This window comes from Ostrea edulis, chromosome 5, assembly GCF_947568905.1.
Source record: "Ostrea edulis chromosome 5, xbOstEdul1.1, whole genome shotgun sequence".
Classification (NCBI taxonomy): domain Eukaryota; kingdom Metazoa; phylum Mollusca; class Bivalvia; order Ostreida; family Ostreidae; genus Ostrea; species Ostrea edulis.
The window spans coordinates 29,746,319-29,772,774 of record NC_079168.1 but is presented as its reverse complement, the minus strand read 5'-3'; the positions used below and the strand labels follow the sequence as shown (position 1 = coordinate 29,772,774).

At 36.8% G+C, this 26,456-nt stretch overlaps 1 protein-coding gene across 26 annotated transcripts in view; it reads right to left on the bottom strand.

Annotated features, from left to right (window-relative positions):
* LOC125652443 (SPARC-related modular calcium-binding protein 1-like) overlaps positions 1-26,165 on the bottom strand; it is a 31,995-nt gene extending 5,830 nt beyond the window's left edge. For 4 of the 26 annotated variants that reach the window (XM_048881649.2, XM_056165695.1, XM_056165704.1 and 1 more), the window contains exons 1-7: positions 24,979-26,165; positions 16,989-17,160; positions 6,085-6,309; positions 5,407-5,472; positions 4,520-4,618; positions 3,194-3,430; positions 1,410-1,481 (exon numbers count right to left, since the gene is read on the bottom strand). In XM_048881649.2, coding sequence (XP_048737606.1) covers positions 1,410-1,481; positions 3,194-3,430; positions 4,520-4,618; positions 5,407-5,472; positions 6,085-6,309; positions 16,989-17,160; positions 24,979-25,086 — 979 coding nt within the window. In that variant the 5' untranslated portion in view covers positions 25,087-26,165. Of the gene's footprint in view, positions 1-1,409; positions 1,482-2,786; positions 2,829-3,193; positions 3,431-4,519; positions 4,619-5,406; positions 5,473-6,084; positions 6,310-7,533; positions 8,025-8,884; positions 9,036-16,988; positions 17,161-24,978 lie in introns of those variants that run through there. The other 22 variants (XM_048881653.2, XM_056165708.1, XM_056165714.1 and 19 more) reach the window with 12 other exon arrangements.
* Between the last annotated feature and the right edge of the window lie 291 nt (positions 26,166-26,456).

Below are 26,456 nucleotides of genomic sequence, written 5' to 3'. Positions count from 1 at the left end.
TCGTATCTGTAGCAGACGGATATCGAACCCGAGACTCGTGTCTGTAGCAGACGGATATCGAACCCAAGATTCCTGTCTGGAGTAGACGGATATCGAACCCGCGACGTCTCGCTCACAGAGCAAGTGTTTTATCGAGTGAGCTCTTGAAATGACCCATTAGTAGTCTGAGTGCTAGCACGAAACTCTGTCAACGTATCCAAATTGTTTAAATTGATTGAAGATGTGTTTCATGCAATTAAATGATCAAATGCGTTTCGTCTGAATTTATCATAGACATACATATTTCATTAATTTCTTCCCATAGACTAATTTCTACCCAATCAAAATACAAATTATTACAGATTAAAGAGTAGCCAAAGTAGACAACCTTACTTGCAATGAGATTACAAAACCGAGATTAAAATCTTCACAAAGGGTCAGGTTTTAGGAACCGTACGAAGGGTAGTTAGTGAATCGTTAGCGACTTAATATCCTCACGTAGTATAGATTCAATACATTCCAATCAATGACATATCTAAAGATATTTACTGCGATTCATTTGTCTGTATGGCCAATAGGAATATATATTACACATAACATAAAAATTTAACAACGATAAGTAATACTTAACCAAAAACTGAAATCTCAATATCCTAGATTATTTTAGATATTGTACCCGTATTTTTTCCTCAATACATGTAGTTATCATCTGTTATCAGTATTTCTGAATATTTTACGCAATAACCGTATCACCATATTTAAACAAGTCTTTTGTTTGATATTTGTTGACAGAGAGAATCGTTGCAAAGTAAAGGGTCATCAAAGATATAGTGATGAATTAATATAAATACTGAAAGTCATTGTATCAAAATTGAGAATATAATGTGGAGATAGGTGAAGATTTCTACAGCTGAAAATCTAAAAGCAAAGAGAAAGAGAGAGAAAGAAAGAGAGAAATAGAGAGATGGAAAGATAAACAGAAATATACAGAAGGAGAGATACAGAAAAAGAGACACACACATACAGGGAGAGAGATAAAGAAAGGGAGAGGAAGAACGACGGAAAGATGAACAGATATAGAGGAGAGATACTGGCAGAGATTAAATAAGAAGAAAAATACATTCGCAAATTTTGATAATGCGTCATAGTTGTAATTTTTAGACATGAAACACACAAGATTTTTTTTATACAAGGGTACTGAGTATATATCACAAATCATGCCAAGTGACAGGTATGATGTCATGCAATCCCCAAGCATGCGCAAATGCGAAAACGCAATTATATACTTATAAATATATACAGTACATAAAAGGTGCTATATTCATCCACATAGAATGATTATCAATCGTAGAAGTACAGATGTAAAATGTATATCTCATAGAAAGTCTTTAAGATGTATAACTACATGAAAAAAATAAAATAAAATATACCATCTTGTTCTTCAACGACTGGCTTCTTCAGCGCTGGGTCTGTCGTCAGGGTGAGAAAAATTCGACGAGAAACTATATGAAACGGGGATAAACCCATTGTTCTATTTGTTACTAATTGTATTGCACTTTGCCCGAAGGTTGTCAGTTTGTTAGTAGGTAAAATACAGAAAGAAAGAGAACCGAGTTTGATACCGTTCACTCACATATTCTGCACATAGGCATCTTCATCTTCAATCACGCACTTCCTGTAGTGCCCAGCATTTCAACTTGTGATATCATTCTCCAAGATATCCCCCTACTCCTTCCACGTGCACAAAAGACAAAGAAGTGACTTTGAGCAGAATATGTCCATTTGACCATTATCAAACTCAGTTTCTCCAGAAGATAGTGTGGCGTGTACTAGGCTTAAGCACCGTATGCCTAATACAAAAAAGGTATATATTAAATAGAAGTTGATACGGATGTTAAAAGAGGCCGATAATGATCAGTTATTAAGCGGAACTAGTATAAAACAAGAAGGTATCAAATATCATCCTAAATTTGAGTAATGACTGAAATCACCGTTTGGGGAAAAAACCTTTCTTCATCGGAAGTAATAAGCATGGACAATAACTTTAACCTTAAACATGCACAAGCAAGAAAAGAAACAGAGAAAGAAACCTACAAGTGAATATTGCAGGTGAAGTACGGGTCTGTCCGCAAACTACAAGTGTATGGCTTTCCTTAAATGGCTAGCATTTCAAGGAAAACAACACTACATAACTTACCGACACACTGCAATATTCAAGTGTAAGCAATAAAACATAGATGGAGTGGGCATAGGCATGAAGATTTAAAGTTGAAGTAAACTTTCTTTAAAATGGTCATCTTTATATCATAATTCTTATCTGTGGATGAAAATGGCGGTTTGGATAATCGTGGATATTGTTGAATATTCAAAAATATTTTATTAAGTACAGACAGGTCTTACTCATTATGGCCAACTATGATAAAAGAATGTTTCACATTGAATAAAATAATTGGTAACAACACATTAAACATTAATCTTTTAATCTGTAAATCTTCATATCTACGCCTTACCCGGCTCTCGTTTCGGAATGACGTAAAGCAGTCAGCAGTTCTGTCATACTGTCGTCGTCAAAAGATGTCTACGGACTCTCAGTTATTTAGTCTACTTCTAGGTTGAAAACTTGATTCTATTGCTAAAACAACTTCCAACATAGTACAAACATGCCTAATCTTTTCGAAATCAAATGCATTCCAAACAACAAACATGCTTCAGGAATTAAAAATGGAGTACAGTGACCCTTTGTGGGAGAAATAACAACCATACCAGAGAAAGACAATATCAAATCTATGCACAACATCTAGACTTACGACGAGTTGGCTTGATAATGATGGGAGGGTCTCTATGTACCCCTACACAATAAAATCGATGAAATCCATTATCATATGACGTCAAACAATGAATACATATCTTTCAAGTCTGTGTTAGTAAGCAATAATTTAAATGACGTCATAACCGGAACGAGGCATAACATTGCTTTGTCGTCTGTTGGACGAAAGAGTGTTATATTAATCCAACAGCTAACAAAACAAAACATTCATACATATCAATAAACACAAGAAAAATATAACGAATGCTTTAATCAAATTATACCAATAGAATTAATAGAAATATAAACTTAATAAAAACTTTAACAATTGATAATTGATATTGAGAAATGTAAACAGTTAAAACTTTACAATTGGCTCATTTATAAGTTAAAATTTTCTATACTCACTGGTATTAGTATTAGTGGCCAGGCAGAATGACCATTCCTTCCGCTTGATCATTTTATCACGGTCGGAATCACAATATTCAAGGAACCTGCGTGCGCATGCTTTGGGTTGTATCAACTTCCGCACCATCCGTTTAATAGTCCTTGTTTCTCTGCGTTTCAAAATATTGTCTTTATTTTTATCCAGTTGATCGAATTTCCACTCTATCACTTTACGTGCCAGTGTTTTGTCAGAGCCCACTGAATAACAAAACAATATGAGACCTCTTTAACATTTAGTAAAAGAAAAAAGCTGGTACTATTTTAAATCTTTGATTGTTTTTTCTTTCAAATAAGTAAATAGGGTTAATGAACATGATTTGTAAATACAAAACCTATTCCATCATACATGGTACCTAAATAACAATGCAATTTCACCAGGCATAGTTCCCCCAAATAGCGATTTCATTAGACATTACACCCAAAGTAACAAACCTATTTCACCAGGCATAGTTCCCCCAAATATCTATTCCATAATAAATATTACCCAAAAATAAGAGAACTTTTGTACCAGACACATTCACCCAAGTGACTCGGGTACTTCACCATTGGTCCCAAACATGACGCAAGTAGTCCATCAGACCCAGTCCTCCCAATAACAAAGACATAGGACATAGCACCACAAATACCAGGCATTTCATACGGCATAGCACCAGAAATACCAAGCATTTCTTACGGCATAGCACCACAAATACTAAACATTTCTTACGAGATAGCACCACAAATAATACATATATTGACTCGACATAGCACAACAAGTAACAAAGACATAGGGCATAGCACCATCAATAACAAAGACATACGACATAGTACCACATTTCAACGAATATATTCCCCAATATAACAACGTTAATCTATCAAACATAATTCCTTTTCTCTTGGCTAATAAAATTTTCAAGTTTGATCTAGTGATTGCTTTGTTTGATACGTTTAGAGTAACTTTTAATACTGACATGTATCACCTAATGAGATAGCAATACTCATAGATAATATAATAGAAATCTTTAATTATTTCTGTTAGATCTTCAGCGCGGTGCTTTCTTTCGACTTTGCTCGTAAACCCCAATGAGTGTTATTTATCAGTATCGTCATTATCAAATAATTAACATAATTAGATAGAAATCAATTAATTAAAATAATTAGATAGAACACGATGGACACAAACAAATGTATTATTTTTTCAGCTGTAATTCAAAACTGCTAGCCCAAAAATATGCACCGGATTCGTATATAACAATATACACATATTACGTTGTGAGTCGTTGTCGGTTCTCTGGTGTAGGGACTTACATGAGACGGATCCCGATACTTGGACGGCCCGTTGGTATTCGTCAGTAAACACCTTGACTATGTTCATGTTAAATTTCTGTTTGTCCGCCGTCTTACAACCTGTACAAGAGAAGAGACATCTCTCAGCCAATACAACTCAAGCTGATGGATCGAGCAGCATTCTCTCTCTCTCTCTCTCTCTCTCTCTCTCTCTCTCTCTCTCTCTCTCATGCTGGATTGGTGCATATAAATAGAACACTTTCTCTAATAATATCCAAAGTATGGAAAAACCTCACATTTCATAACTCAAGAATTTAATGAGAAGCAAATTATAAAGGTCAATTACCGGGGCAGGGGATTCAAATTGAATTATTTACAAGAATTCATTCATAACGTAAACGAGAAAATGCAATTTGCGTAAGAGAAGACTTTGAATTGGTCTGTAATTGTTATGGTGTAAAAACTCCATCCAGGAGTTCACTATTTATGAAAAATAAATTAACGGAGATGTTTTCTAATTAGGCAAGAATTTAAAGCGTGTAAAACTTGTAGGTATAAAAGCATAATGTGTGGCTTCTTGTACAGCGTTAAAGCGGCATTAATATTCTTCGGTTTAGAAATTAATCACCCCTTCACAGAAGTTGTTACATGTCGGAAAGCACCATGGTCAAGATACTCCACATTAATAAATAGCAAAATCCGAGAAATGCTATAAGCAGATATTACATAAATCTTCAATTGAAGTGAAAAGAGCATATTGTTGTATCTGAACAAAAACATCATCGAATAAATGAGAAATCTGAACGAAATATCCTGTCAAGATTTTTACTATTTCTGTGTAGAGATGGCCATGGTACCCTCTCAGATGCAAGCACTATATTACATTAGTATTTCGGATATATACTTACTCTTCCTCCGTTTTTTCTTTTTAGATTTACCTCGCTCCCTCTTGGGCTGTCTACGTTTCTTAGTCCCTGTCAAAATGATTGCGCATGTTGATCACACCAATAACACTCACTGACTTTTCACTGTTTCTCATTTCAATTAAAATCAAATCAGCTAATACGATTCCGAAAGTTGTCACATCAAAAAAAGACTTTCATAACTAACCCATAAAAAACATAAATCTCTTGATTAAATCCATGCAATTTACATGTAGCTTAATTACTTCCTTGTCTGCAATGATAAACATCTATCGACAGAGAACGAGGGAAAAGACAGAAGCAATGAGTTAGAGTATTAACGCTGCGTCTTTCGTCTGTTTATACGTATAATGTGCAATATATCCCATGCCAGATGACAAAAACGTCCTCATGCTGTTAGAAAAAGACGCTCATATGGTTTCGTGATCTTTGTCAGAACAAACGTTTTAATAAACTTTTTTTTTTTTCCATTTGCTAAATGGTATTTAAAAATAAATTTCTTGTATATACTTGTATCATACTATTACAATCACGAAAACCATAAAACTATAATGATATGTATACGAATGTTATGTCAAAAAAGCTCAGTGTTGCCGAGGACAACAATGCCACAAGGTCCACAGGAAGCGCATGGCACAGGAACCGGAAATAGTCAATTAATACCTCTACAGGCCGGGTCTCTCCCGTGCACCGGGGTCCCCTCGATTGGTTTTCCGTCGGAGGTCACACACCAACAAAAACCACTTGTTACATGGCATTGCCGCTCGGCGTACGTACCGTCATCCTTGCACTCGGGTATGTAGACCCCAAACGTGGGCCGTCTGGCGATCTCCAGCGCTTCGCTTCTCTCCCGAACACAATTACTGCTAGTTCTATCGGCTTTTGAGGCTGAAAAACCAGAAAACGGTCATTTAAGGAGGATACATTGTGATTACTGCTAATTCTGTCAGATTCTGATGTTGGAGATGGAAAATAAAGAATCAGTTACTAGTATTTAAAATTTTCGTCGATAGAATTATGTTGGTTATCAAATTCCACCTAGTTCGAGAATCTTCAAGAAAATTGATACGCCAACGAAAAGTGACCCCCCATGTATGATCACGTTAATTCAACATGAAAAGCATGAAAATATATCCGATAAACTTACAATTGTTTTTTATATTTTAAAACGAAATTTATTCGCTTGAAAATCATTGTATCTACAGTGCTAATATTTCGTTATTTCATATATATGTAATCCTTGACTTTACACAGTTTACACGCCCTTTTTCTATTACTAATACATGTAAAATACAATGTAGAAAATTAGGGCGGTTCACACGATAAAGAATATATTCCGGTTAACTAAGTTAATAGTGGATTACGTCACTACATTAAATATCATTAACCCCTTTCCAAGGTGGGTTTGCACCGGTCCTTAGTTGAAAAACACTAAGTTTAGCACAAGTATTTGCATTTTTGGTTTTGGTCACACTTTAATTAATGTAATATGATTAATATAGTTTAATATTATAATTATGGCCGTTCGCATTCTGTTGTAAGAGCACTGATATTGTTGTCATCAATGAGCAATCGATAGGTGCACATAACAGCACTATAACTTCATTAGGGCATGCACGAGTAATTCTTGTGTGAATTAAATCTCTCCCTGATCTGGTCGAATTTATCTTACATAATTTTGAAAACTGTAATTTATCATTAACAGAAAAATGAATTAATAAACCGACAGAAAATTATTATTCTTGTTTGCATAATAGGCTTATCACCTGCAAGGTATTGAAAAATGTGAAAGTTGGAATTATTCAAACAATAAGTGCAAACAAACAACGTGGAAAGAATTATCATCTACTAAACGAAAAAATGTTTGGTGTATATCGTTTGGAAAAATAAAACAATCGGTGAATATTCAAAGGCGTGAAAAGGGGTGACCTCGAGATTTAACTTATTGTTTGATAGTTTTAGTTTTAAATGATATTTATACATATCTTTTGCTTTTTTTTAATAGCTGTTCATGATATAAAAAAAATAGCAAGACACTAAAAGTGGTTAAAACTGTAAAATAAAGGTAAAATTGATAAAGTCAAAATAAGAAGACTTCAATATGTACACTACCGCTTTTAGATGTCCCTTTAGAAGCTTCTATCACCAGTATCCTTAACAGAAGGACACATAAAGTGAAAATAAGCCTCACGAGTTCAGTGTAATACATAGTCCGACTTATCACAGCAAGGTTTGAATTATCCCGAATGTGTAACATCCATTTTCCACTCCTTACTATTGAGCCCCAACGAAGCAGAGTGGAAGAAATTTTCAACGCGATGAACTTTTATTCCACATTTTCAAAACGATTTTTTCCCGCACATTTCATGAATAAATGACATATTCAGAAGTTCGGGGTCGTCCAATAATAGTCTCCGTCTATTGAACGCCTTGGAAGGCGATTCCAGTCTTGCTAAAGAGTTTTGACAGGCTCGCTAGAAATTCCGCCTCTCTTTTTACTTGAAATCTTTGACATGCTTTGCATAAATTTCTTACATTTTGACATGCCAGATTGAAAGGAAACTTCATCTATAAAATAATGTTTGCCGATAGAATAACCATCCTCTGAAGCAGCGAAATGTCAGGAAAGTTTGAGGGCAAGAGATCCTCACAAACTTACAAACCAATGATATTAACAATACGAAGCTTTGCTTAATGGGAGAAATGTTTTCTGTAATTCTCAATAATTGACATTAAATCATGATTTTGTCTTGGACTGGTCTGCTTTGGTCTGTACTTCGATCCGTGTCTCACAATTTGAACTAGCATTATAAATAAAACAAAATTTTCATTAACTTTCAAATTGTGCCACGGAGTGCGATCGACAAGTTTTCTATATTCTGCATAATATTCCAATTAATTTAGACAACAAAGCAAAAATCAAAAATCATAATTCGTTGTTATTCTAATCGTGTATACATATTAAAATTAAACTTTTGGTGCTAATCTCGTTAACATTTTTCTAATTAAGGCAGGTAGGTGAATGGGACTGTATACAAGTATTAGTACGATTTTCCTCGTAAGCTTAGATCTTCTAATAATTCATTGTGTCACATCGTACAAGGGTATACTCGTGCTCGACAACCCTCTTTATGTCACCTATTCAATATACTTATTTCTCCTCCGCCACCGAATGACGTCTCTCGAGTGGCCAGGTGTGATTGCCGGTCCCTCGTTTATCGCTTGTTACCTATCACTCTCTAACATGAAGTACCCAGATAAAAAGATAATATTTAGAGGGGCCAAAAGTAGTGTTTGCGATTGTGCTTTAACAAGTGAAGCCTTGGTCAATTGCAATATTGATTCTAAGCTGTTAAATTATAAATCTTAATTTTCTTCTTTTAAAGGCATTCTCTATCAGTGAGAAAAAACCACGCAGGATTAATTTCCCTTATTCATTTTTGTATGCATCCTGGTGTAATACCTAAGCACACCTGGTTTGTCTGTGTTTCACAGGTGTAAACAGTGACCAGAAGCCCACCTGTGTCAACAAGGTCTGAAACAAATTCAAATGAATTCTGAAAATATGACTTTTGTGTAATATAAAGAAGAAAGTGCATAATAACTCTCGAACATGACATTCTTCACAAAAACCGCATACAATCTACCTTACGGAATATTATGTATTGAGAGGACTGATTGACAGCTTTCAAAGTTCTTTAATACCAAGTTTAATTGTCTGAAATGATAGACGCACAAGAAAACAAAGAGAAAGAACGGGAAAACGGGAAAAGATGAGACGGCAATGCGAGGGTTGTGCAGTCATTCTGAGGAGCGCATTAAATACTACAAAGTATCAGCCCATTAGGTTTCCGCGTTGAGACATACCTCGCATAATCTGGCTTCCAATTCTATCTTTTACTATTTACTCATTATCAAAGTCAACGATGACAATTCACATTTTTAAAAGAAGGTCAGCCAGTGTCGGATCTCTCTGGAAGAAACGATGACGCAAAAAGGGCAAAATATAAGTACATGTACATACTCTACTTGTTTTTACCTCTTGACGTTCGATGTTTAAAATTCGATCAAATATTAATCTCAAAATTAACATCAAAAATATTTCTTTGATGTATTTTCTTTTAATCTTTTTTCCCCGTTTTAATCTCACCAAAAAGATATGTTTTGAAAATTATTATTCATTAAGGAAAGGATACAATTTTAAGTACACATATATATTTAGTATCAAAAGCAATAAGAATATTTCCTACCATAATACCATCATTTGAAAGTTAAATGTTCCGATCTCCCTGTAATAACAAAGGCAATATAAAAATGCGTGCCTGTACTCCGTGATTGCACAAACGACAGTCGAAGAAGTGCATCTGTCACAAAACCTTCTTGTTCCAAGGTGGTGCTTTTGAGAGACCAATTAATTCTTCTTCTTCTTTTTTAAATTCTCTTTCAAAACAACATCATATCTCAACAAATAACCCCACATTTTACAATTATGAATTTAAATTTGAGAAATATTCGTTTTAATTCTGAGTACTAAGAACATGTAATGGAGATAAATTAAAAAATAAATAATGATGCTAAACTTTTCATGGAAATATGTGAAGTGCATCAATTTTGGATCATCTATTATGCAAGAACGACAAGAGAAGATTAATAAGTCATTAAATTTGCACTGCACACAACGTGTCCAACACTTAAGACACATCGATTCATCAACTAATGTTCATCAAAAGATTACAAGAGTGATTTTGCAGACTTTAGAATAATTAACATGTCATATATTGACGGCAGGTTAAAGAATGGTTACAGACAAGGCGACTGTTCCTCACTTTGGGAATGAACAGGAACTGGTTCCAAGTATTTATCACAAAAAAATATCACAAAATTGCGATAGGTTCTACAAGACAACCCATCACGTGACTTATTAAAGCTGTTCGGAAACAATCGGTTCGTTACTAGCGGGGACACTCAGAAAATGAGATGGTCATATTCTATCAAGTGCATGTACTTGTATGCTAAGAAAAGACAAATGAATTCGGTAGTAAGTTTTAAATATTGAAATTCTATACAATCAATAACGTTGGTGATAATTGTATTTTTGATTTGATAATATGCAGTACATGATCAATATATGAAAATGTTTCGTCTTTGTGTACAGTGCATGTCAATCAAAATCACTTCATTATACATTTGCATCATTAGTGATGTTTCCTACTGATTGAGACATGGTAATCACAACTTATCTTTGAAATAGTAAAACTCGCGTCTCCCGTGGGTAATCATTTCCTCATGGATGCATTGCAGTTGTGAACAATGCGCGTATGATTATTTATAGATGTCATGCGTCTATCTTAACAAGATCATTATGATTATAAAAAGAAAAATCACAAAACCAGACATATGATAACTACATTGCATTTTAAAAACAATCCTCTTTTCAACGCACGACAGATCAATGAGAATAAGTACGCACAAATAGTGCCCAAGCTCTCTTCCGTGATCAATGTCTGACTAGTGTAAAATCAGAAAAACTTTACGGACGGGAAGCGGGAGCTCTCACAGGTGGAGCGCTAGGATCGGGTGATTAAAGAGGCGAGGGAGCACCTGTTTCTGAAGGTATCAGACACGAATCATACAGGTGAGTGGGATTGTCGAACTTCAATTTGGACAGGTCGACTAAAATAGTATTTCCAGACAGAACAAACTCGGACGGTTCGACTAAAACAGTATTTCCCGACAGATAAACTCGGACGGTTCGACTAAAGCAGTACTTCCAGAGAGGACAAAACGTCGAACCACACGTCTAGTAGTTATACATGCAGTGTCGAAATATGATTTTGATTAGTTTAGAAATCTGGTGTTTCCATCACAAGAGGCACTCACCACAGTAGCTGCATTTCCTGCTGAATCATTTAAGCTCTCACTACGATCCCGCTTTGGTCTCGTGTATCACGTTGTGAACTTTTGTCTCGTGTATCACGTTGTGAACTTTTGTCTCGTGTATCATGCTGTGAACTTTGATCGCGTGTATCATGTTGTGAACTTTTGGTCTTGTGCATCATGTTGTTAACTTTTGGTCTCGTGTATCATGTTGTGAACTTTGATCACGTGTATCATGTTGTCAACTTTTGGTCTCGTGTATCATGTTGTGAACTTTGATCACGTGTATCATGTTGTCAACTTTTGGTCTCGTGTATCATGTTGTGAACTTTGGTCTCGTGTATCACGTTGTGAACTTTTGGTCTCGTGTATCATGTTGTGAACTTTGGTCTCGTGTATCACGTTGTGAACTTTTGATCACGTGTATCATGTTGTGAACTTTTGGTCTCGTGTATCATGTTGTGAACTTTGGTCTCGTGTATCACGTTGTGAACTTTTGGTCTCGTGTATCATGTTGTAAACTTTGGTCTCGTGTATCATGTTGTAAACTTTGGTTTCGTATATCATACTGGATGTCACGGTGTGGTTGTCCTTGACCTCGATGTCAGTGTTTGACTGTCCAAGACCTGGATGTCACTGTGTGACTGTTCTAGACCTGGATGTCAGTGTGTGACTGTTGTAGACCTGGATGTCAGTGTCTGACTCTTCTAGACCGTCAGTGTGTGACTGTTATTGACCTGGATGTCACGGTGTGACTGTTATTGACCTGGATATCAGTGTGTGGCTGTTCTAGACCTGGATGTCACGGCGTGTGAGTGTTCTAGACCTGGATGCCAGTGTGTGACTCTTCTGGACCTGGCTTCTAGACCTGGATTTCAGTGTGTGAATGTTATAGACCTGGATGTCACGGTGTGGTTGTTCTAGACCTGGATGTCAGTGTGTGACTGTTCTAGACCTGGATGTGACTGTTCTAGACCTGGATGTCAGTGTGTGATCGTTCTAGACCTGGATGTCAGTGTGTGACTGTTCTATACCTGGATATCAGTGTGTGACGGTTTTAGACATGGATGACATGGTGTGTGACTGTTCTAGAATTGGATGTCAGTGTGTGACTGTTTTAGACCTGGATGTGACGGTTTTAGACCTGTATGTCAGTGTGATTGTTCTAGACCTGGATGTCAGTGTGTGATTGTTCTAAACCTGGATGTTAGTGAGTGACTGTTTTAGACCTGGATGTCAGTGTCTGACTCTTCCAGACCTGGATGTCAGTGTGTGACTGTTATTGACCTGGATGTCACGGTGTGACTGTTATTGACCTGGATATCAGTGTGTGGTTGTTCTAGACCTGGATATCATTGCGTGTGAGTGTTCTAGACCTGGATGCCAGTGTGTGACTCTTCTGGACCTGGCTTCTAGACCTGGATTTCAGTGTGTGAATGTTATAGACCTGGATGTCACTTTGTGGTTGTTCTAGACCTGGATGTCAGTGTGTGACTGTTCTAGCCCTGGATGTGACTGTTCTAGACCTGGATGTCAGTGTGTGATCGTTCTAGACCTGGATGTCAGTGACTGTTCTAGACCTGGATGTCAGTGTGTGACTGTTCTATACCTGGATATCAGTGTGTGACGGTTTTAGACATGGATGCCATGGTGTGTGACTGTTCTAGAATTGGATGTCAGTGTGTGACTGTTTTAGACCTGGATGTGACGGTTTTAGACCTGTATGTCAGTGTGATTGTTCTAGACCTGGATGTCAGTGTGTGATTGTTCTAAACCTGGATGTCAGTGTGTGACTGCTCTGGATCTGGATGACAGTGTGTGACGGTTTTAGACCTGGATGTCAGTGTGTAACTGTTTTAGACCTGGATAACACGGTGGGTGACTGGTTTAGACCTGGATGTCAGTGTGTGACTGTTCTAGACCTGGATGTCAGTGTGTGACTGTTCTAGACCTGGATGTCACGGTGTGACTGTTCTAGACCTGGATGTGACTGTTCTTGACCTGGATATCAGTGTGACTGTTCTAGATCTGGATGTCAGTGTGTGACTGTTCTAGACCTGGATGTCAGTGTGTGACTGTTCTAGACCTGGATGTCAATGTGTGACTGTTCTAGACCTGGATGTCAATGTGTGACTGTTCTAGACCTGGATGTCACGGTGTGACTGTTCTAGACCTGGATGTCAGTGTGTGACTGTTCTAGACCTGGATGTCAGTGTGACTGTTCTAGATCTGGATGTCACGGTGTGTGACTGTTCTAGACCTGGATTTCAGTATGTGACTGTTCTATACCTGGATGTCCGTGTGTGACGGTTCTAGACCTGGATGTCACGGTGTGACTGTTCTAGACCTGGATGTGACTGTTCTAGACCTGGATGTCAGTGTATGACTGTTCTAGACCTGGATGTCAGTGTGTGACTATTCTAGACCTGGATATCAGTGTGTGACTGTTCTAGACCTGGATGTCACGGTGTGACGGTTCTAGACTTGGATGTCAGTGTGTGACTGTTTTGGATCTGGTAGTCGTTGACTCCTTGACCATACTTAAGTTATATTTTCAAATTGATCTTATTCGTGAAATATTGATATCTAAACGTTATTGAAATTCATTTTGAGACAATAAATTAAATTGGATTCAAATCGATAATCAAGAAGTCGTGTGATTTTGATAAGGCAAGGATATCAACATATTCTGATTTTTGACTTAAGTCTATTCCCAGTTTATGATCATAGACATTCAAATAATTAATTTTCAATACAATATTTGTTTCTGGAAAACGTTTTATGAGAAAGTTTGCAGTTTTAAGATAATTGCAGGTCACAAATATTTTAATTTTAATATAAGAAAAGTAAGAATTATAGAAAATGCCATTAGTGATTTCATATATCACACTGCCATAGAAATACTCGGTATATTTGAACTTTATTTTGCAACACTAAAATTGTTATTGAATTCTTTCCCTGGTATGCCAGCAATTCGTCTTACACAGTAAACTTAAGAATTGAGTTGTTTACATCGTTAATAACAATAAACAGTGGCATCCATCCTCATTACAGACGGATAAATTGACAGATCACTATACGCTCAGAATTTTCAAATTTCTAAAAATTTACTACTTCGCAGTTTGACCAACACGGAAAGATCTCGGTTGACAGATTGGTTTTGCGTTATATTGTGTGCGTGAAGTTCCGATGTGCACGCTACTCGTCGGTATTATATACATAGGATGCGTGATTCTATTTCCACCCAATCATGCTTTCACTGATCATGTTTAAGACACTACGTCCTCCGGTTGTCGTAAGCTATCCCTACACGAGAAAAACGTTCCGTTTGCTTCATCTAATATTCTCATACACTGTATATACTTTTGTTCTGCAATGGTCTTGCTAATCCTCAGAAAACTTTACGATTATCATCAAATAATTGTATACCATACATCATTTCATTTACTCGTCTCAACTCTAAACTAAACAGAGATAAGAAAAACGTATGGGATTGAACGCAGACATACATAACATGGTTTTCATGGCATGAAGCTTCATTTAAGAAATAAATTTTAATTTCAGAAATACATGAACGTATGATTCATTGATTGATTGTATATTGTTTAACGTCCCTCTCGAGAATTTTTCACTCATATGGAGACGTCACCATTATCGGTGCAAATTTTAGGCCAAAATGTACATTTGTATGCTCGGCGCTTATGGCTATTGAGCAAGGAGGAATCTTTATCGTGCCACACGGGGCTTCATTTTTGCGGTCTCATCCGAAGGACCGCCCCATTTAGTCGTATCTTACGACAAGCTAGAGGTACTGAGGACCTATTCTTGCCGGCTTGAAGCGTTGCAATTCATTCCAATTTACTTTCAGTTCTTTTGGAATTCCGTGTCGTTGAAATAGACATACTATCAAGATTCAATCGCACATTATTCACAATTACAGTACATTCATGAGGAAATGACCATTATCACAGTTTGTAAAAATGTAACTCTAATAGTTTACATGTAGGGTAAGAACTTGCGATTAAGGTAGTACTCTACATCGTCATAATGGCTGACTTCCTTTAAAAACATAGATGAAAAAATAGATATCAGCAATATTAGACTTTTCCTTTTCTATTTAAATACCTAGCCGAGTAGCTCAGTAGGTTAGAATACCGACTACTGAACTGTAGGTCGCAGGTTTAAGTCCAGCAGGAGTTTTAAATTTTTTTTCCTTCAGATTACCTTCTATTAAAACTGTATTTTTGACAAAATAAAGTAGATTTAAAAATTTTCAACTTCAAAATATTATTGTACATATCCTCCACTTTTCATCTACATCAAATTTCTCTGGTGTAGCATACCTCCTTAAAGTTCCTTAAGATGATCAAAATTATATGATATTTGCGCAATGAAATATGACTTCAAAGTATTAATTTCCATGAGATATCAGAGACATACAGCATGCAGTACTCGTCAATCGACGCTTTAAAATTCTTTATGCCACGATGCAATATTATGGAACATTTCATATGCATACTTCCTCCCATGTAGTACAGTACATCTTACATATGTTATGGACCTCTGTTTGGGAGTCCCTGGCAATGTAAAATCTCCAAAGATAGTTTCTCTCTGATCAGATCACTCAGTTCCTTCAAACAAGTTACAATTTCCTATTTTTGACTTTAAAGGTATAAAATTTAAGAAATACCAGCAGGTGTCCTAAATGTGCTTGCTAATCACTGAACAAGATAAAGACAGGGGATGACGTAGACCGCTGCTTGTTTTGTTTTACACTGGATTTGGCGGCTGAAATCCCACCCACCGCCAGGGGTGTAATTGTCAGGCAGAGATTATCTGTTCTTGATTAATATCGTATAAGGATAATAGCTGGCATTTGATGGTGAAAACTATTTGACAATATTTCTAAACATTGGGATTAGTGGAATGCTAATAAGACAAACATGACGGGATCTCGGCGGATCGCAATAGAGGAGACTTTAAGGGGATATGGGATTAAATGCATCCCTCATATTACTCGCCGACAAGCCTGTGGACATGTGCCCTCGTCTCATTTATATTCGTTCTTAGAACATCACGGGGCAAAACGTACACAGTAAACCAATAGTTGAGAGCAGTTTAGTTAACTGGTTATTTACATGCCGAGTGATATCAAGGGCGGGCAAGGAATTAACACTAGGGGTACAACCTCATGAGGCAGGGAGTCTGGGGGCCGCCTTAAGGCCCCCCTAGGGCCCAGGGGATGGAGGCGACCCCCCCCCCACACAAGTTAGATTTTATTGGGCTTGAAATATGTCTACTACGTTGTAATTTTCTGTCTTTTTTAATGAGGTGAAGTTAATGTAAAATGGCACAAATTTTAAGGTTTATTTTTCAACAAAATAAGTTCTCCCAATAAAAATAAAACAAAAGATCTTGTCATTTATTTCTCTGAGAGTTGAAAAAAAATGATTGCTTATTTTATTGGGTTTTTTTTTTTTTTTAAATGAGACCATGAATTACCTTAAATCTGAAAATTGTAGGGGGTGCGCTTAGTGCCCTCCCCCCCCCCCCCCCTTTTAAAAAAAACCGCCGAACAAGGATATCAATAAGTACCACACCACTAAACGTAACTTCGCAACATATCTTGTAAAGCCTCGATGTGAGCACTTGTTCGTAAATTATCCAATCACAGTGTGATGCTTACTCACGTGAACACGGTCCTTTCCGTTTCACCTTGACCTTCTTCTTGTCACATCTTTTGGCACGCTTTAATTCACACCTGTGTTTGTACGTCACGCCGTCAGACCCACACACGGGCCGGTTTTTCTTCCGAGAACAGTCAATCTTACAATTGGAATTACTTAAAGCCCGAAATAAATTCTGAAAGAAAAAGATAAAACATTTCATCGAAGTATATAAAAATACGAATTCTTTTGCTACATTGTTGTTTTACATTGTTTAGATTGTAGATTATATTGGACACTTGGTTGTATATAATATGTTGCACTTTTCCATTCCATACAATATACTCTAAACCACTGGTCGTTTTAGGTCATTACTTAAGATCTACAAAACAAAAGATTTTTTTTATCAACTTTGGACATACGAGATCGTTCTACGGTGCATTTGTCCTTCAGTGACATTGGTAGATGGGGTGGGGTGTGGGCGTAATAGAAATTTTATTTCCCAATAAGAATGTTTATCAAGATAGTATTTTGTTCACTTCGGGACCTACACCCCACCCCTATTTTGAGCGCAACTCTTCCTGGATCCTCCCCCAGCGTTGTACCTTCAAGTAGATCAGTGCTGCTATGTGTCAGACTATTCGGAATAATAATTAGTCGAGCAAGCACGTCTTTGAATTATATAATCTTATTCTGATTTTGCAGACACATAGAAACATTCAATAGTTTTTCATACCACCAAAGTCGTGTATCTTAGTATCAATTTAAATATATTGATAGAATTTTGTGATAATTTTAGACACATACATTATCTAATATGCATGTCAGTATTTGTACAAAAGAAATATTCATCAATTTCGAATTATAATAAATAAGAAAAAAAGCTGAGAAACGTTGTATATAGAGCTCGTGGGTGGCCGCATTCAAACCTGACAATAGAAATGTGCAATTATATAATGACATGATATGGTGGGGGTTCCTGTAGCGAGTAAGGAATTTATTACGACGTTTTAAGCATAACTCAAAATGTGCACGCGTGTCTGATCCATCACTTTAAAGGTACCAAATATGAAATAAAACACCGATATGACGTATGCTTTTGAGAATACTTATAATATATTTTTGATTTTATTCCAGTACAGTGAAATATCGTATTGACTAATGATCGTAACAATTAAAATTCTTATGCTGATGATAGAACATGGATTTTCAATTCAAATCACGGCTGACGAATCAATATCCAATTCATTTATAGCATATGACATATACATATTAAAGTAATCAATTTAACATGACGTAGAAATCAGCCAGTCTGTATACAAACATAAATCACACTTTGTTTCGCCAGTGCTGTAGATTTATTGGCGGATCTAGAAGTTATGAGGGTTAGAACACTCACCCCCCCCCCCCTTCTGGTTGAATATGTTTGCCAAAGCTTGTCATTTTCATTTTTTACCATTTGGAGGTCTTCAGCCCCCCCCCCCCCCTCTCTCTCTCTCTCTCTTTTGGGCGGAAAGGGAACAAGCTTTGGTCGCAACCACCCCTCTCTCCCCTTTGAATTTTTTGTAGATGCATGGAGAGGACACCACTGTGTGTACATATCTTCATTTGGTTCTACTACATGTTAAAGAAACTTAAACTAAGCAAAGAAGAAGCACGTGTTGTCCGAGTATATTGTACCCTAAAGCCACAATGCAACAGACACTTAATTAAACCCAGTTGATAAAAAGTAATAGAGTAAAATCAAAGTCTTTCTGATGAATTTTAAAGTCTAATAAAGGCTTTACAGATCACTAGTTTAGCATTTCATATGTTGCTGAGGATATGAACATTACAGAAAAATTACGAAACTGTCACATTAATTGCAATGAACTTTTAAAAGAGAATTAGCAATTTCATCAACAATATTTTCAGTAACTTCGGGAGAGGTTATACTAGATTAATCACTGAAGTTATGTATCTGTATGTGTACATGGACATGTTAACTGGAAATGATTGGACAGGTGCGAGTTTTCGACGAATGCTTTACGAGTCAATTAATTTATGAAGTACAATCTTTTTAGAGATCAACCTGTCTAAGGAATAAAACATCCAACTTTAGAGTTGTCGCCGTGTAATATTTAATCACTTCTCATACCAAAATATTTTCATATAACAATATATATACATCTATTCCATTCGGCTGCACGTGTAATTGTATACGATTTCTCCAGGGATTTCCTCGGTTTGGGGTAAACAAGTGGTCTTCACAATCTGAGTGATCTGGATTAACGAAATAATTTCTATCTGTAGAATGTAAAACTCTGTAGCTACTTCAGGCACTACACAGATGTCAACACCTGCACAAGACTTAAAACCCACTTTAAACGACAAGTCGTAATCACAGAACCCAACTCAATACCGCATTGTCTGGGCACGAACCGCCGGCTAAGCTTGCTCCCTGTAACACCCGCAAAAAGCAGGAACGCACCTGGCCGAAACTTTAATCTGCTGCCGCGTACCTAACTCACGAACAGTCGTTAGTACACAGTGCCAGAAGTCATTCACTCAGCTGAATTAAAGCATTACATGCAGATAAACATAATATTAAATATCAAAATGCATATTAACAAAATTCTATTTATTTATAGCTTGGGGTTTCATTTAATCTTTTCGACAAAGTACAACAACGCATTCCAAAATTCTGGCCACAGAACGCAAAAAGCTGATCCAAGGTATTAACTTAGGAGATAATGAAACTTGAATGAGAACATCAAACGGAAGATAATATCTCGTTGCAAGTCACGAACAGCCTCTCGTCAGATGACAGCAAACGAGGATTCGCGAGAGATAACTCCAGGATCCTACTGTCGGTTTACGGGCAACACTGATCTGGAAGTCCTCCAAATCGAGGCATGCCTGCCACGCATAGTGCTGTAATTCACCGCAACAAGCATTGTAATGGAAATGATACAAACTAATAGATCACACTACTAACAACTCATCATGTGCCCGACATGGCGTACAGCACTGTTCTGGCATGTTATGAGATGTTAATTAATTGGTGGAATCCGAGGGATGTCGCTTGTGAGGACACACAGGATTAGACAGGGAATTTTTACTATGTATCTTAAAAGAATGAATTTTACGGGGGGGGGGGGGGGGGGGGGGTTACACAGATTATGTTTGCACTCCATTTTTACACAACGTGAAACACCCACAAACCTCCTGCATTGCAGCGGAGTACTTCGTACATGTATATTAAACAGGAATACAATCAAAATTGTACATGCGATAATGTTGGCATTTTTGTATTAATGAATGGTACAAAATGACGCATTTTTGGTTTTGTTAAGTACTTGTTTTCATCATGACGGACATCGCGCCTTTGAGAGCAACCGTCCTCAATAGAACCTGAAGATGACATTTATACTTTAAGAAACTGCTAGCAAATCGTCCATTACATAGTCACAGATGCGGAACGAAGAAAGATTAGTAGTACTTTAAATAAAACTAACGGCATCACGGTGTGGGGAGCAGTCTGAATAACTATCACCCACTCAAGTTTATGTGTTTTGATAGAAGTCCTTGTCTGAAATAAATGCATTCTTAATACCACGGCAGGGTCATCCGGCTCGTAGGAAGAACAATTGTATTTAATTAGGAATTTATAAACAGGCACTCAAGAAACCATTTTTCTCTTTCTGCTGTTGAATCAAATCTCAAGTGGTCTATCAAGAAATAAATATTAGAAAATAAATAATGGCAAATGGTTGGAGCTGTAAAATAAACACGTCAGAATAAATCTGCGGTTATTGTTTCCGAGGGATAGCTGCATTACGGGTGCTAACAGACTATGCCAGGTAACACTCTTCTCTCAAGGGAGGTACATAATGTATACACCTGCATAACTACCAAACTATGTCACTTTACTTCCGAAGATGACATTTCACCCAGACTACATAGTTCTTCAAAATGGAAGAAATAGCGGCGTTCAAATTACGTAACAAGCTGCCCTACCCACACACTCGGAGGAATTTCTTACAGTCATATTGTCATTGGATCGCGATGCCTTAATTAAAACAATCATCGCTAGTAAGATCTCTCGGAAGTTTAGGCATGTGATATTACAAATCAGACTCACTATTTAGACGCTTTCTGTTGTCATCTGATAACACCGTATTGCGCTGAATGGGGCGATGTTAATTAATGATAAAATAAAATAACAATAATACAAAAGAGAGTAAACTGGTATTTTAAAATTTAAACAAGTATTTACTAAAAACTTACGAAGTGCCCCCAAAACGGATGTGTATTTATCTGCTTATCAAAAATACTTATCAACATTTTTTGTAAGAAACGTGTTAAGATGACATTTAATAGATTGAAATTCAATAGATACTGAAATGGTATGTCTGCACTTAACAAGTTTTCTTCTCTGTGTTGTAGCTGCTAAGTACAGACTTCTGCTGAACGCAGAGGACACTCGGCAAGTTCGTCACATGAAAACCGTCAGTTACCACAAGAGGAGAATGCAAGTCTAAATTAATGGTCCTTAAACATACATTTTCTGAATGCTTCTGTATTTAAATTTGTTATTTTGACAATTGGGTAATAAATTGTACATAACTCTGGACACGGTATAATGCATAGCTCTAATTTCTCTATAGCAATCTGTATATATGTACGTGTTTTGTGTATAAGAGCTGCAGTCTCATCATTCGCTAATTTGCATTTGAAATCACCGTTTATTTTGACCTTTCTGAGTGTTGTTACATTTCATTCAATGCCGCGAGAGCCATTTACATTATGCCGTGGCTCTGTATGAATGATCATATTTTACTCTATTTGTCAGCGAGTTTTTTGTACAGAATGAATTACAAACCTATTAAATGGGAGATGTTGATTTTTGAAGTGTTAAGTTTTATCAGGATATGTCACTTGGTTTGGGGTGGGGTAGAAGTGGTTATCGTGTTACAGATGTAGTCGTGTTATTGTGTTCAAAAGATGGCTCCCCGTTCCTTGATGAAAGTCAGAGATAGCACCATAATTCAAACGAAAGGTGACTGAGTTCAACTGATCGAGAAAGTTGTGGACTCTGATATTACAGTCCATGGTACAGTGCAGCAAGATATAGGGAAAAATACATCTCTTTTTTTTCATTCAGAACGTCAATTAGAATAAATAATTTGTCTACGGACGATTAACATAGTAGAAATTAAAAGCTTTTTAATGAGAAGGATCACCCGTGTGAGAGAAATGCGCGAATTTCAGGTATACATTGAAACTTCATTCGCTCTTTGGTTTTTCATGCATGAAGATGGATTTCAATTACGAACTTGTGTTGTTGTTTTTTGTAAACATGTTCATTTCATTCAGAATTTTACAAGAACGATAAAATCAAACTAACACGACATTTATGTTGCATGATGATTGCCCATGAATGAATTGAGAAACGTTTGCACTTCATCAAATGGTCAATTGAGCAATTAAATAGCATTTATTTTTATATCCTTCTTTATCAGCTTTTACGAGCAGATATTGATTTCGTCACTTAAATTACCTTTGAATCACCCATATTAATCTTCGTTTGACGATTGTTAATTAAAGCTCTAAATCTTGCCATCATTAGCTTTAACTACATTAAATTTTTCCCACGAATTTTACACAGTAAAATTAATTAGTATACAAGGAATTAGCCCAGCATTAGTACGGAGATGAGAGAGACTTGTTAGGATCGAGGAATTCCGTTCTCTGTTTAACATGCTGAGAAAGGATCGCCTAGATTGGATGACTAACGATTAATACATCGGTCTGTACAGCTGTTTATCTCCAGAGAAAATCAGACACCCCGACCCTCATACACCGGTATGTTCAGCAAAGTTCGCCTGTCAGATTTTTATTGTCATCGACACTATCTGATGTAAGCATTTAAATACGTGATATAATGGAAAGAGAGAAAACGTGAAATCTTTATAGAAATCCGCCTTATAGAGCAGAGAGGACGCAAGATAGATTTATCTTGTCATTTGCAAAATGGAAGACGAAATCTTCAAGAATTTCAATAATCTAGACAGAAGCAATAAAACTTGCTAATTTGTTTTAAATCTAAAGCACGGGGTTCATTAAAAGAGTAGTTGCACAGGAATGCCCCTTGCAGATCAATTCGAAACATTTTCACGCGAGAGTAATACCCAAATCCGATTAAACAGTTTACTATCACAAATCACAGTCTAAACGGTGGGGAAAGAATGGCCCTAATAAATAGCCCAAACAAATTTTGACGCTTTCTTACTGGCCAAATCGCATCAGATTACACCATTTAATAAAACAGAATTAGCCGAGCTTCTAAAAAATACTGTCATGCACTGTAAAGTTTGGAGGAAGAGACAACCCGGACTCAAACTGTCTGGTTCGGTACAGACTGGGGAGGATATGTACATGTCGGGATTTCTGTGTCTATTCTCATGAGACAGGCTACAATTATTATTATTAGCAAATTGATATTATGGGTAATATAACAGCGTTTGATGTATTGAAATATGATATTATTCAGGTAAAAGTCGATTTTCATATATAGGACGCCAAATTAAATAAGTAAAATTGTAGCATTGGCGGTTCACCATGACGCAATCTGCTTTAAAACTGATAAAATGGAAACCCTGTTCATTAACTATTTGAGACGGTGTATCGTCGGGGACGATGCAATATAAATGCATATTCACGCCTAACACGAACGAGAAGTGAAATACATTGTACAAGGTTTCTTTTACTTGACATAAAACAGCAGACGGATATTTAAATTTGCACATTTTAAACTCCATTTATTTTCAATTAAAAGATCTAAACCTTAGCTTTTGATAAACGAAACATATTTATCGTGACAGAACACCATTGCCCCTTAACTTTCAATGTTTCGCTGTTCCATATGACACGAACAGTTATATCAAATCACATTTTTAAAAACTATATATCAAAATCGATTGGCGATTATTTGTAGATAATGAACGGCTGAGGTGATTCCTGACAGAATAAAAAACTTTGTTTCTGTCACTCTATAGCTAACACAACACCTAAACCTGACAAAGGCTGTGAAAACCGATCTACAGTGTCTGTCTGGATCACGACATCAAGGCTGTCAGAAAAGACATTAACTTCGGCATCAGTTTATTTTCCGATCAAAAGAAGTAACAATTTATGGCAACAAAGCATTTGGAATTACCCCCTTTTCGATTGTCGTAAACAGCCCACCTGGCCAAAGTTGTCATATCGCTGTGAGATAGTATTATGTTCCCCAATAATGTGCAATAATAAGGGGGAACGGGTTTATCGCTCAGGCGAAGTAATTCCATTAGGTTAGATACAACCGTGTTTTATTCTGTCAAACGGTTTGACAGCGGTCACGACAAATTCCGAAAACTTGTAATTATCGACGTCAGCTAACCGGTTAATGAGCACAGCATATGAGGAAGCCGGGACGGAAAGCGCATTCAATGCTTCATATTTCCACGAGAGTGTATACCTCTAATCAGTATTTGAGAGAGGGTAGCGTATTTAGTGTCAGCAACCGCGCGGGTTTAGTCGTTGAGGAATCTCGACTCATCCAAAGCAATGGGCAGATATACTTCTCGAGTTTATTGAAAACATAAGGTCATCAATTTTACATTTAGTTTACATGCAAGGTGAAGATAACGAACAGTGATCATATGTTTATTTATTTTCATAGGCTCATTTGATCGCAGATGAACCCCAAGATTAGTTTTTGGGAAGATACGAGTAATTGAAAACAAACCACCTGCTCCAGAATTGAAGAGCACATTTTTAGTAATTTTATTTTTTACTATCTATACTTACGACCAAAAAATATTTAATTTTAGACAACTTTTTCCCAGGGCAAAAAATTGCAACAATAATATTCTGAGGTATTTGTTTCATTCAGAAAATTTCACGATTTCTGAAGCTCTCTTTGGTTTCCAGTCTAGATGTAATTAACACTGAGAGGGTTAATTAGCGCACATAAACAGAAGTCTCTTACCTTCCCCTCGGCTTGTATGTCGGTACGAGACAGTGTGGGTTTCCCTCCTCCCGCGATCACCGTCAGAAAAACAACTAGGCAAGTAATAATCCATAAAAATCTGTACATTCTTGACGAAATAAACACGAGCACATATAAATAAACTTAAAACACTAAAGCTCCTTAAAGCACGATCTGGAAAGTCCGTTCTCCCTCCATGATGGGGTTTTTTATACCACAGATCCGTGGAAGAACAATTTTAATCCAACTGTAGATTCTCATGGGCTGTAGTCTTACTCACTCTCTACATTTTTTCTGTGTAAACAGCTTATTTCAACACCACACGATGCAGGTCCGAACGCACCTGTATGCTTTATTTAAATAAAAATAAAAAGCGATATGTCATGAATGATCAAACATCCCGACTCATCATCCCAGCAGTCACCATGTGTGTACTTTCTCAAAGTATTTAAATAGCCAGGAGGGGTCACGTGACGAAAAATACCCCACTATCACATCGCGATTATCAACAATGAAAATTATTTTTCAAATACGACGACATACGATACGCATATGACTATATGTATATATTTACTTACATGCTATTGTTAAAGTGAACTATCATTAAGGAGCAGCGACGATTAACGGCGCAGTGTGTGTATAGCGGATCCGTTAAACTCCTTAACTCGCTCAGATCTTAATCCCAACAGAATTTCGATTCAATCGTGATAATTAATTCGTTAGAATCATAAAATATATTTATTAAACCAGTCGTTTTCTCTGTAAGTAAACAATGAATGTCTAAGCACGTCTGTTAGTTTGGGTGCTGGTCTCTTCAGAGGGGAAGACCGATTTTTAAACACATCTAATACGGAATGATTTGAGGCATGTTATAAAGTGACAGCTGAGATTCCCCGGTAGATAAGACGAGTCGTATCTCGACATTCATTTGATAATAGCTTTGACACACGTAACATACATCAAAACGAATTGTAATAGCCAAGGTGCAATCAAGATAAATCTTCTGCTAATTCACCAATGACGTTTCATCTTGTGCCGCTGTTTCATCGAATCCTGCTCTGTGTCCACTTGTCAATCGCAGACTCAAAGTGGGATGCCGTAAATTGGTCCGAGTTGTTAAAATTAACGTGAAATTCACCAATGTAACAATACATAGACTTTGTTTACCTTTGGTTCATGACAGGAAAAATGCGAAAGCGAGGCTGCACGCACGATGTCTATCCCTCTCGATCCGCCGAATACAGATGGGGAGTCTTGGACATAAGACTGGATGATAAATTGGAGAGTGTCTGTTATAGACCATTGTAGTAGCCTTCTCATTTATTTACTAAGCGATTACAAATTAATGTGTGTCTTGAAACTTATGTGAACGTGTGGGAATTGTTTTCGCTTCTTTTTCCTTGCGTTTACCAGGCATTGTCCTCTCGTAACAACCTGATATAAAATCTGTCCGCGGAGAGTCTTCATTTGTCAATTGT